Below are 12,345 nucleotides of genomic sequence, written 5' to 3'. Positions count from 1 at the left end.
ACACACACACACACACACCGAGCCCAGCGGCCAGAAGAAGACTATAGAGGGAGGGACGAGGAGGGTGGGCAGGTAGAGGGAGAAGTCGTGGTGAAGAGGAGGAAGGATGAAATGAAGGCTTGGTTGAGGAGAGGCTGAAGCTTCGTCTCTCCCCGTGCTGTCAGAGGATCAGCTCTGAATGGAGCTCCTCATTCGCAGCTTGTTGGAACACTTAAGAAAAACCCATGTGATTATTTCACTTCTCCCGCTCCCTCACCCGTCTGCAGGGCTCAAGGTGCTGCGCCAAACCCGCTTCAAGAGGCCCAACCATCAGATAAAGAGGTGATGAGTGTTGCTCAGTCTGCCTCCCCTCACGCCCCCGCCCCCCCAACGCTCCATGCCAGGGCCGAACTCTGCCTTCCCGTGCCAACATCTCTTAAATTGCACCTTCATGTTTGATTTGTCTCAACCCTTTTCCTCTCTCGCTCTTACTAAACAGCCACCCAAGTATCTGTGGAAGTGCAAGGCAGGCACTTCTGCTGCGGTAATAGCAGTGCGTGTATGTGAGTTGGGGGGGGAGATGGGCGAAAAGGTGGTGATCAGAGTGAGCCATAAGATCTACTCCTTGCAGCTCTACAGGGATTTATTAGACCGGGGAGTACATTAGCATCATAAAGACCCGGGAGAATGGGCCTGTGGATGGGCTGCAGACACCACCACTACACTTTAACATGCTCTGCAGCGTCAGGCAGTGTGAGTGTGTGTGTGTGTGCAGATGAGGAATAAGATTACCCCGATTTAACTTGAGAAAGGCTGTTAAATGGTTTATGGATCATCCTGAAGCAGCCATGGACTAATACATCAGGAGATGATGGAACGAGCTGCAAAAGAGGAAAAAAAAGAGGAGGCAGGTGAAATTTGAAGGCGGCCAGCTCTGGAAAAAAAAAATGTAAGTCCAGTAAACTTTATTAGTATTTTCTTGTTAGCGGTGTGTACTGGGAATGCTGTCCTGCTATGGTGGGGATTTTATGAAAAAGGTTTTATTTTATCAGGGCAAAAAAAGATGACCAGTATCCCCTACAGCTTTCTGCACAAGAAAACATACTGAGCATCACTCAGTTCTGCCGGTGAGCAAACAAAACATGAGGTCGGCTTCTTAAGAAGTGTCTCAAAGAGGTTAATTGCACAGCAGCTCAGTCCTTCCCATGACTGCTGAAACAGGAGAGAGTTGAAGGAGACACTGGGACCATTTTCTGCAGTGTAGATCTGTGGTGCTCCCTGGTGGACAGACGATGTAACGACATTTAGCAAATTTATCCTTCTGCCTGTTTACGGCAAATTTTACTTTTCTTCAACTACACTCCAGCTTTTTATCTGTACTGTCACAAAATCTGTCTCCCAGAATATCCTTGTTTCCCAATTTTTAAAACGTATTTAACTTTATTTGGTTTTATTTCTAAATGCAAAAGAGGCCTGTAGACGTTTGTTTAGACGCATGCACATTTCTTCACCAAATTTCATCATTTGATCTTAAAATTTCTTCTTCTTCTGACTTTCACTCTTTCTCAGGACACTTACACTAACCATAACAAGCTGGAAACCTAAAATTGATAAAGATGAGATGTGTTTTCGGGTGAAAATGTCAATAAACTACATTTTTAAAAAGTCTATGAAAACACAGATATTGTTCATTTTAAAGGTTTAACTGCTGGACACAATACTTCACCCTGGAGAGTTCACCCTCAGTCAAAACAAAGCAATATTTATGTGCAAACCCAATTAATAAGTGCACGCGCGCACACACACAGATTTCTCAAGTCATATGAATAAAGAAACACTAACAGTCAGTGGATGGATTCTGGTAGAACATTTTATATTCTCAGTAAAGTCAGAACCACTTTTCCCTGTGTAGTTTGCTCTGCAGAGCGCCCTCTAGTGGAAGAGCAGAGGAGGCCTGAGCAGCTCTTTGGAGTGTCGGCTGGGTGACAGTACAACATCAGTCAAACTGTGGCTGATCGGGAAAAGGCACAACACTGGCAGACGGACAGAGACAAACGCACAGTCAGCGCTCCCACTCCATGGCAACCACAACTCTCGGCTCAGAGTTTGTGCGAAGTCAGCCATCTTCCAGTCTCCATGGAAACCAAAGTCAGGGAGGGCGGAGGCGCGGCGAAACCCGCCGGCCGGCTTCAGTCTGACCAGAACCACTGGTGAAGCTTACATTCATAAAATGAGCAATCTGAATTCAATCGAATCAAAGAATCACCTTTCATCTACGTCTGGCTCCAAATTTCAAGGTTAAAACAGAGAAAAATAAAAGCCCAATCATATAAAAATGGCATCAAAAATGTACAGAATTACTTCATCTCTCTGAAGTCAGCTGAAATCTGAAGTTCACAAACGGCTCCCCACTCCTTCCCCAGTCAAACATTGGTGGCTTAAATTATAGTGTGCTTACTGAACATGGTTTTGAGAAGAAAGGGTAGTTTTGGAATAAAATTGAAACAGAGCTAAAACAACAAATACAAATAAAATACATTTAAGTGGCTTAGTGGCATATAACATCTGAAATAAATCTTATTCCATCATTCTTCCATGTACAAATTCAGAACAATAACATAGTTTCCAGTGCTTTGGGAGATAAAATAAACAACAAACTATATAGTAAAGAAAACAACCACTTCTTTTAATCACAAAAAAAAAAAAACCCACCAAAGTTGTTTTTTTTTTTTTTTTTTTCCTCCTCCTTTATCGGTACTGATCATAAGCTAAATCAAATCAAAGCCAAGCCCCCAGGTTTACCGCAGCAGAGGTACAGCTCAGGTCCACCTCAGCCTGCCTCAACCGTCACTGAGCCAGCTGCAGCCAGTGGGTTCACAGATTCCCTTTACTGTAGGTGGCAGCTGGAGCCGCAGACAGGAGCTCTACCTCTGCAGCCGGCAGCTTCACTCCACTCCACTCGGAGGGACTGAAGCGCAGGAGACTCGTTAACGTGCCGATTTGAAAAGAGCCTCAAGGCTGCAGTGTGTGCATCGTATGTATGTGAGACACTGTGTGCACTGTTACAGATGCGTGTCGTAGATGAGCGTCTGCACGCTTAGCGCACGCCTGTTTGTGAACCGAGAGAGAGCGTGAATGCATGAACGTGTGTGCTAATGCTGTGCTTTTACAGTGAAGATTACACTACTTCAGCCGTTCAGACATCTTTCCTTCACCCGGGCCTCTCGTACAGGCCGGGCCCCGTCATTCGGTGAGAAACATGAAAGGTTTATCTCCAACAAGGGTAAAGCTGGTACAGAAGCAAACTCGAAAGAATTTACAGGCATAATAGAAGTTGAAACTAAGTCTAAACTCTGCTCATGACCTCTGACCTATAAAAACATGCCTTTGAAGAGCAGCAGCTGCAAAAATCAAAAGGCACATTGATAGCGGTTACGAGGCTGACGCCGCTCAGGTCAACATCTGCCTCTGCTGAGAAAAGATCCTGCCTGTGTTTTCTGTTGCAGTACCTGAGTATTCTGACACCTCACAGGTTTGGTTGACACAGTTTTTTGAAGACTATCAAATGGTCTTCTCTACTCTCTCACCAGAGTCGACATGCTTTACAGTGTCTTCTTCAGGTAAAGGTCATGACAGTGTCAAGTGTTACATGCAGAAACCGGGGGACGGCAGCGTGTGTGCACGTGTGTGTGTGTGAGAAGACAACGCTTACAGCCACAAGTGGGGTAGATGCGATGAATGAAAAGAGCCTCTGCCTCTTACAGTAAATTGTCCATCCAGTGAGCTATAAAATCTTTCCTATAATGTGGACACTTTAAGAATACACTTCGGCTTAGCAGACTAACACGGATCTTTGTCAAACACCAAACAGCTAGTGCTAGAGGCCAAAGCAAACTGTGGAATAACAGATTGAGGAAGAGAACAATGTGACTGGACTGCAACCCCATCGGAGAAATTATGCATGCAGGACCACAAAGCTATTTCCATTTTATTCACTATCGTCCTTTCAATCATTTACGGTTGCTAAAAGAGGTTGATGTAAGGAGAAAATAACTTGTCCTTGATCGAGTGAGACAATGCACTCGGTTGTCCTTGTATCTGATAACTTCAGTCTAATTAACAGCTGCTTTTGTGCCTTGTTCAATTATGATTCAGAGCCACCTTTATGGAAACAAGGCCGAATGTGCTATACGACTCCTGACCTGGCAGTGTTGGTTCACCCCGTGTAAATGCTCAGTCTGTTGGGTAAAGTTTCAAGCTGCTCAGTTTATCTCACATGCACGTGTGTGTGTGTGTGTGTGTTTGTGTACAAATGTCTATTCACTATACAGAATGTTTTCAGCTGTGTGAGTGCTGTGTACCGTCTTTTGCTCGTGCTGTTAAGGATAACTGTACCGGAAATGGTTGTCGTGGGTAGGATTGTGTGCTGTGTGAGTTCTGGGTGAATGACGTCATGTCCGGTGGCTGTTGTATGTGCTGTACATGTGTTGCGTTTTTCCAATGTACTGCTGCTTTTTGTGCCGTTTTACATTTTTTACCGCAACTTCTCCGAAACCTCTGCATGTGCCTGTTCACATGTTTGTGTGAGTGAATGTGTGTGTGTATGTAGGCGTGTGTCTACAGTATGTCTCCATCCTCTATGCTGAAGCTGGATCTGCGGCTGGAGTCAACCGAGGCTTCAGGGGACATCGCAGAGAGCAGGGGGTCTCCGCCTATAGGGGACAAGGGCTCGTCCATCATCAGGAAGCCCAGGTCGCCTCTCCTCCCCTGGACATCCAGTCCGCCCAGGTCGCCTAGCCCCGACATGCCGTCTGAGAAGCCGGATATCCCATCACACAAGTCCAGCGACTGGGCAAAGTCAAAGGGCTGGGAGCTGCCTACAGATGGGAACTGGATGGGTGGCTGGGGCTGCAGGTGGTGGGGGAGCGGTGGCAGCTGCCTGGGCTGAGGCTGAGCCTGGCCCTGGTGATGGAGGTGGCTTTGCGGGAGGAAGTGGTGCTGCTGGGCCTGGGGGTGAGCCTGGTTCTGTGATAAGTGCTGGGCCTGGTGGTGGGCTTGTGCCTGGTGGTGAGACAGGTTCTCCTCTGGGCTGGCCTCTTGTTTTATATAAGGAGCCATCAGGTCAGTGGGGTTCAGGCCAGAGGGAGAGTTGCTGGGGAGGCCATGCAGACGGGCCTGCATCTCCAACTCCTGCAGACAGTGGGTGGAGGCCATCATCAGTCTCAATGCATTTTGTTGTGACTGTGTTTCTCTGCATGTGTGTGTGTGGGTGTGTTACCTGGATGCGTAGCAACAGGTGTTTGTTAGCCATCTCCATCCTTTTGAAGTTGTTCTCCACCTCTCTGGTCCTCTGAACATCCTTCTGCATGCGTTTGATGTACTCTACAGAGGCTCGCAATATAGTGCCTTTGTTCCAGCGCACATCACTATGCGCACAGTAAAAGACAAACAGCCAGTTTTCGTAGGTAAGTAACTGGCAGTGAATGATTTAATTCAAATACTTCACACACACTGAAAATCCATGTAGCAAAAGCAACTCACAGGTCATTGGTTTTGGGGATCATGGTGCCCAGTTCTTTGATACGATCATTGATGTTGAATCTCCTCCTCCTTTCAACTATTGAAGAGGAACGAAGGGACAAAGGGAAAGACATGATGAGGACAACAGTGCAGAGATCTCAAAGGCATGAAAGAGGGAGCAACAGATAACTTCTTTAAGGCAGATTGTGTCCTTTGGAACTACAAAGGCCAGTTCTCAAGTACATGTATTGTATGAATTGTATGCATCAACACAGACAGTAAAGGTGACACAGAGGGTTTAATTCTGCAGCTGAAGAGTTGGCGTTACAGTGCATATGAGAAAAGTGTAGATCAGTGGATTTCTCTCTCTCTGCACACACACACACACACACACACACACACACACACACACACACACACACACACACAGTCACAGGCAATTACACTTAGGTGCCAGAGCAGCAGAAATGACCAGGTTAACCATCCACCCACTAGTTGCACTATGTCAGCTAAATCAGTGCAAGGCTGTATAAAACTGTTTCTGCGTGTGTGTTGATGAGTGTGTACGTGTGTGTGTGCATATGTTTCCAAGGGCATGTGCAGTACTGGGATGTGTAAGCAGAAATGTGGGTAAAGCTGCATGCAGCGGGAGAGACTCACTCAGATTGTGGTTGTCTTTCTTCTGTCTCTCCTTGGCCAGCGCACGGGCTTCTGCATCTTTGCAATAACAAAAAATGATTAACAAACTGTGTCTCAACAGGAACAGTGTTTCAATGGTGTCGACAAATGCTACAACATCAATTACAGGACCGGGCAAATGTTTTACAATCACTCAATGTCAAACTGTCTTTTATGGAACTTAGAACATCTCAATTATTTCAGTTCAGATGATTTCCTTGTTCTTCCTTCGACTTTCGCACCTGACAGTTCTCGTTTGATGGTCAGGTTGGCAGGACAGGAGTTACTGGTCATAGCAATGGCTGGGCCCTTCATCCCAGGACCTGTGTACACGTCCAGGTGACTGCTAGACAGGGGGAGCTGGGGAGGGCACGCACACACACAGCCACACATACACACAACAAATTTACACGTTTAGGAAAGCATCAATCTACGCAATTAATTTAAAACATGTCAGATCTAAACAGGTGCAGCTCATAGATCTGTGACACAAATGAGGGAGTGAAAATGTACGCCTCTGTGCAATGACGGCCGGCTCGTGTGAGAGTGAAGGAAGCCGTGTGAAAGCTTTGTCGTTCACGAACAGATTGGTTTGAATGAAACAGATGTTCAAAGAGCTATGATCTAGTTCTAAAACAGCTTGCAAAGAATAGAATCAACACAATGGAAACTCAGTGCCTCTGCTAAAGGCTACAGTTTAACATGCTGTCAAATGATATAAAGTAAGAGTTATGTGATTTGATTTACCTATAATGTGAGAGGACTGGGTCTTGAATCAAATTTAAAAGGTAATTAAAACACAAAGTAATGCTGAATCAAACTCAAATCACTCTGGTGTTAAATCTGAATTATTTCCCTCTTTTTTCTAGACTACTGCACTTGTTTACAGCTTCTTTACACTTTTATAAGCACCTTTATAAAGTCAGTGTCCATGTTTAGTGTGCTGTAAAGAATAGATAGCAGGAGATAATGCAATAATATCACACCTAAGAGCAGCCTGCCAAACACACAGCAATGATTGACTATCATCCTGTCTATCTTATCTCTTTTTATGGCTTCTCCACAGCTCCTGAACTCGTTCTTGTGGAGTGGTCTCCTAACTCTTGCACTTTAGACGTTGCACAACAGCTGTGATTTAGTTTAGGACGGACTCCTAAAAAGATGTGATTTCCTCTTTTGGTTGTACTGTATAGTTTGAGTGCAGGGAACTTCTCATGCATCGTTAGCACTGTTGTCGCAGTCCCTGAAGCGAGGGCACTGTGACACTGCTAATGAGGCCTGAGAGATAAAGAACTTAAAGGAAGAGATACCTTATCTGCCGGCTACTGTGTCAGCTGTGAGATCAAACACATCCACGCGCATAAATACACACACACACAACTAAAGGCTTGCATCTGTATGTAAATGATATGCTCTCTAAACGAATGCTAAGATTACATCTAAATCTTCACCGGTGAGGAGGAAATTACAGTGTTGTGGTTTACAATTCTACCATTTAGAAAATATTAAATATAAAAAAATAGAGGCCATTCTTCAAATACCGATGCACTGTATTGTATCAGCTGCACGAGAACTGAAGTTGACCTGTTTCGATATGGAAAATCACATCTTAAAGTGTCTAGTTCATCACATTCAACAACATAATGCGACTGGTAACAGAGGTGATTTTGAGGTGACATTCTTAAATACTTCAAACATCATTTAGGACAAAAACTTACATATTATCTGCTTTTCACTGTAGGTTTTCTGCATCATTATAAGAGGTAAAATCCCAAAATAATCTCCTCCATGCTTCTGCACTGGCCTCCCATGTCCTGGCCAGGCAGCTTATCTCCTCCACTACGCCCCTCTCCAGTGGGAACCCATCTAACTCCACTGAACAAGGCGACTCAGTGTGGCTCAGTGTAACCATCCATACACACTCACACACACACACTTCAAGAGTCAAACTGCTCACTTGTGCCTGGTATTCAGTGGTGCTTTGACTAAACTTTGAGATTCCAAGAATTCCATGGAGTTTGCTGCTGTAATCCCCATCAGGATTAGCAGGTGAGGTTTACTCACTGGTGTCAGTTGGGAATAAGGCACCGTGTTTTCTTTCACAGTATCTGCAATATGCTCGGAAAATGCAGCGCAGCTAACATATTGATCTGTGCTTTATTGTGCTGGCTTTACACACACTGATCATCCTCAGGGCTGATCAATCGCCTAATCTAAACATCAGAGTGATGTTACAAATACCCACACAGACACACACACAGACACATTCATGCAGACACACTCACACTGATTAAACCAATCAACCACAGAGGATACACTCTGAGATAAAGCTACAAGAGGCTGTTAGAGTTTCTCTCCCTCTCTCTCTCTCTCTCTCTCTCACACACACACACACACACACACACACCTCTGAAGCAGTGAGCCACACAGATCACCATACAACGAGCTGAGCCTGCACTTGCTGAGATCTGCTAATGTTCATTCTTCAGTTGCACGGTGAACCCCAACATGATGCTCAACATCAATTCAAACACGCAAGAATTTGTGATTCCAGTCCTGCAGAACCACCGATCACGTGGAAAAAACAAACCAACCGAAAAAAAAAGACAGCTCTAAAAATGAAAACCTCACCCACCCCACCACCCCTGCGTAGCTCGTTTTATAATCAGTGACCCGTGGCTGGGAGTTAGAGTCTTCACTGCATCCATCAAAACTGTGGCTCACTAAGAGAAAAAGCTGAACTCCTACGACACAAACCAAAGTCATTTTAAAAGAGTCTGACAAACAGCAAACACTTCTCTGTCTTACCAGCTGAATTTGATCTCCTTCAATAACTTCCACAATTGCATACGTCTTACTCATCTCCTTCATCCTCCACTCCTCTCCCTTGGCCAGCGTTCGCTCCTCTCTATCAGGAACCAGCAGCACATGCAGCTCTGTGTGGCACCGCCGCCCCTGTCCTGTGAGACTGACCTGGGCAGCACCGATCCCGTCTTTCTTCTACCTCCGCTCCCCACCAAACAAGAGTGAACTTTCCCCTAACTGGACTTTCAGCCTGTTTTCCCCTTGCACAAATTGCCCTCATCCCCCCTTTCCCTCCTCCCTTCTTTTCCTCCCCCTCTCCTTCTCCACCTCCCTCTCTCTCTGAATGTCTTGTAAACAAGTTGAACTCTAACTGCTGGCAGTTTAATTGTTAATTTTCTGAGTTTGTTCCCTCAAACACAAAGCATGGTACAGTCCTCGCCTGACATGCTCATCCCTACTAACTGTGTCCACCGTGGTTAAAGTAAGGAATGCGAAGTGTTTAAGTCAATTATACACTATTGCATGTGTGTATGCGAGTTTGTGTATATGGCTGCATAAAGACATAACCCACTGCCTCCCAGGAGAGGTTTAGTGCAAAAATGACTGTGGCTGCCTTGCATCATTTGTTACACTCATTGTGGTTTAACAGGACTAACGACACCATCACCATCTCTAATAACAGCAGCAAAAACTAACAGCGTTAACAATAAAAGAGAAGGCTGACAAAGACAGAGAAAGACTGAACAGATGCAGGAACAGTGATTACAGGAACTACTGAAAAGCCAACGTCTGAGTACTGATGACTCGGCATATCCAAACCTATGACTCATTTAGGCCAGACTGGTCCCAAAATATAACCTGAAGTGGATTAGAGTTTCAGCCAAAACAAGTCCAGTGAATACAGCTTTGGAGAATTCTAGTGTGGTACTCTAAAGGTGACACATTTAAAGGTGTGTAACCGATGTGGACCAGAACAGAACATATGTTGCGTAGCAATTTGGGAACAGCGAATGTATTATTTATTAATTATAAAGTACAATTACCTGTTTATTGGTCAGTTTATTATAGTTTACCTTTTTCAATAATTCAGTAATGATTTAAATAAGGCCATTGGTGAATCACCTCATGCCACTGGAACACTTTTTGGCAGACCACTTATTTGTGTCGCTTTTCTTCTCAGTAAAAGATGCATCAAGTCGAGCCAAGACAGTACATAACCCATAAATCACAAATTTGCCTCAAAGGGTTTTACAATCTGAACTGCATATGACACCCAGTATCCTTCAGAGGCAGATGGATGCAAAGTCGTATAAAAGTCACAGTAACACGTTGTGGGTGGGCCGGCTCCACTTACTGTGTTTGGCATCTGGACAGGGTCAATGTATCCCTGAATGTCATCGTAATTGGACTGCATGCTGATGATGTCATCAATGACCTCATCCATCTGAAAAAAAAAAGCAGGAGAAGAGCGTTACTTGAGTGATTTTGACAAGTTTAAACAGCGATTAAAAAAACTGCACATTTCCATGTTTAGCAAATATCACACAGACGACTGTCACCACTCGTACGTTAATTAAAGCGACTGAAACCTGATGTAGGCCTCCAGGTGAACTGGCCTGCAGGTGCATGTCTCACTCAAGACTTAAATGATAACTTGTATGTCACGAAGGCTAACTAGAAAGACTATTTTCTCTCAGAGAGACTGAAGAAAATGAGGTCCAGAGTTGGAGAAAGGGGAGGAGGAGAGCTGGTCAAAGTCTGCATGGTTCAAAGGGCCTTACATTCTGCTGCTTCTCTGTCCCTTGTTAAGCTGTAATTACTCTCGCAAGGCCATAATGGAGCAATTAAATTCCAATGATAGCCACTCTCAGTTATCGCAAGTTAGTCAACACCTTCGTCTGCTCACCTACTGTATGCGCGACACATTAACACCAAGGCTTTTACAAATGCTGCTCCAGCCTACCGAAGACCAATTATATCATCGCGGTGCGTTCATAAAATATGGAGATCACGTCACTTTGCAGGTAACAGTCAATCCTCATAATTTTATACAGGAGTGTAATTAAGTCATATTTTATGGTTATTTGTTCAGTCTGACTATTGTAAATTGTACTTTATAACATAACCAGGATTTAATGTTTATGCGTTTATGTTTGCACCACTGTAGGATTCTTGCAGCGTGAACCTCTTTTTCGTGGCTGGAGCCGATGTTGAGCATAGCCATGGGGCTGTTGGGGGCGCTGTTTCCAGACATGAGCTGCTCGGTGCGCATATGTGGGGAGTGGAGGGGTGGGGGGGCAGATGCCGAACCCCCCGTAGGTCCCATGTTTGTGGGAGGAGATGGCGGCACCAGCCCTGCGACTGCATGGACTGTCTATGGACAGAGAGACAGAGACGGTGCTGACATTGGTGAATGTGCTGCAGTGCTCTGTGGAGCTCATCTAATGTGAGACTGACAGACCTAAACAGTGATACAGAGCAGAGGCATCCAGAAAAGTACCTGTTTGGTGGCATAGGTGGTGGACAGGTATTCTTTCACCTGTTGCTTCAGGGACTGACGGATGTGGTAGTCTGTGGGATTCTCAAGGTGGGTCTGTACCTGTATCAGGGTCAGACAGCAGAAGAATGTGACCAATTCTCATTCCATTATCAATTTTGCACATTGGTCCAATTCTTCGCTGAACCTGTTAATGATTCCTTTTTTACCCGTTACTGGTGGAAACGCATTATATTCAGGATTTATCGTCGTACTTAGTGTTGGATTATAGACACAATCTGTAATCCAAATATAAACAAAAGCACTAAAAGCTGCTGTTACTCCCAAATTGACTGGCATCTCTTTTGAAGGACAAATACAACACTGACTGAGAATTTATGGTCAAAAATAACAAAATTGGCCTGTACACATACATTACAACGTAAACTGGAGCAAAAAACATTCAAAGATGACCATAAATGATTCGATCTGAGTCAGTTTATCATTTACATTTTCAATCCATTTTTAATTTCAGTACTCTGAAAGATGCACTTGCATGAGCTCAAACAGATGCAGCTGTAGGTGTAAGCCAACAGAGACACTTGTATCCAGATTTTCACTGCAATCATTCCTTCTTGCCAAAGTAGCCTACTTTTAAACTACACCCACAGATTTGAGCATTTTTTCCCATTTTGCAAAGGCTCAATGAAACACAAACAAAAACAAAAAAGCTTAACAATGATGACGCTTCCATATACACAAATTTTCATTAATACATGAATTAATTACATTTTAATTAATACATTAACATTTAGGGTGTTATATAAGCTTATTAGCTCAGCATGGTTCAACACCAATATTTAAAAAAGACAATACATTGAGTATGT

General features: G+C 44.3%; 1 protein-coding gene across 8 annotated transcripts in view; it reads right to left on the bottom strand.

Moving 5' to 3' along the window:
* Window positions 1–1,831: 1,831 nt before the first annotated feature.
* The window catches only part of tfeb (transcription factor EB), a 29,839-nt gene continuing 19,325 nt past the window's right edge, over window positions 1,832–12,345 (bottom strand). For 4 of the 8 annotated variants that reach the window (XM_076755322.1, XM_076755304.1, XM_076755313.1 and 1 more), the window contains 8 exons: window positions 11,483–11,581; window positions 11,168–11,356; window positions 10,337–10,426; window positions 6,420–6,537; window positions 6,160–6,216; window positions 5,521–5,596; window positions 5,258–5,414; window positions 1,832–5,169 (listed from right to left, as the gene is read on the bottom strand). In XM_076755322.1, the coding sequence (XP_076611437.1) occupies window positions 4,597–5,169; window positions 5,258–5,414; window positions 5,521–5,596; window positions 6,160–6,216; window positions 6,420–6,537; window positions 10,337–10,426; window positions 11,168–11,356; window positions 11,483–11,581 (1,359 nt within the window). In that variant the 3' untranslated portion in view covers window positions 1,832–4,596. The remainder of the gene's footprint in view (window positions 5,170–5,257; window positions 5,415–5,520; window positions 5,597–6,159; window positions 6,217–6,419; window positions 6,538–10,336; window positions 10,427–11,167; window positions 11,357–11,482; window positions 11,582–12,345) is intronic. The other 4 variants (XM_076755356.1, XM_076755364.1, XM_076755348.1 and 1 more) reach the window with 3 other exon arrangements.

This window comes from Chaetodon auriga, chromosome 2, assembly GCF_051107435.1.
Source record: "Chaetodon auriga isolate fChaAug3 chromosome 2, fChaAug3.hap1, whole genome shotgun sequence".
Taxonomy (NCBI): Eukaryota; Metazoa; Chordata; class Actinopteri; order Chaetodontiformes; family Chaetodontidae; genus Chaetodon; species Chaetodon auriga.
Note: the sequence above shows the minus strand (reverse complement) of the source record. Positions and strands in the feature narration are given on the sequence as shown.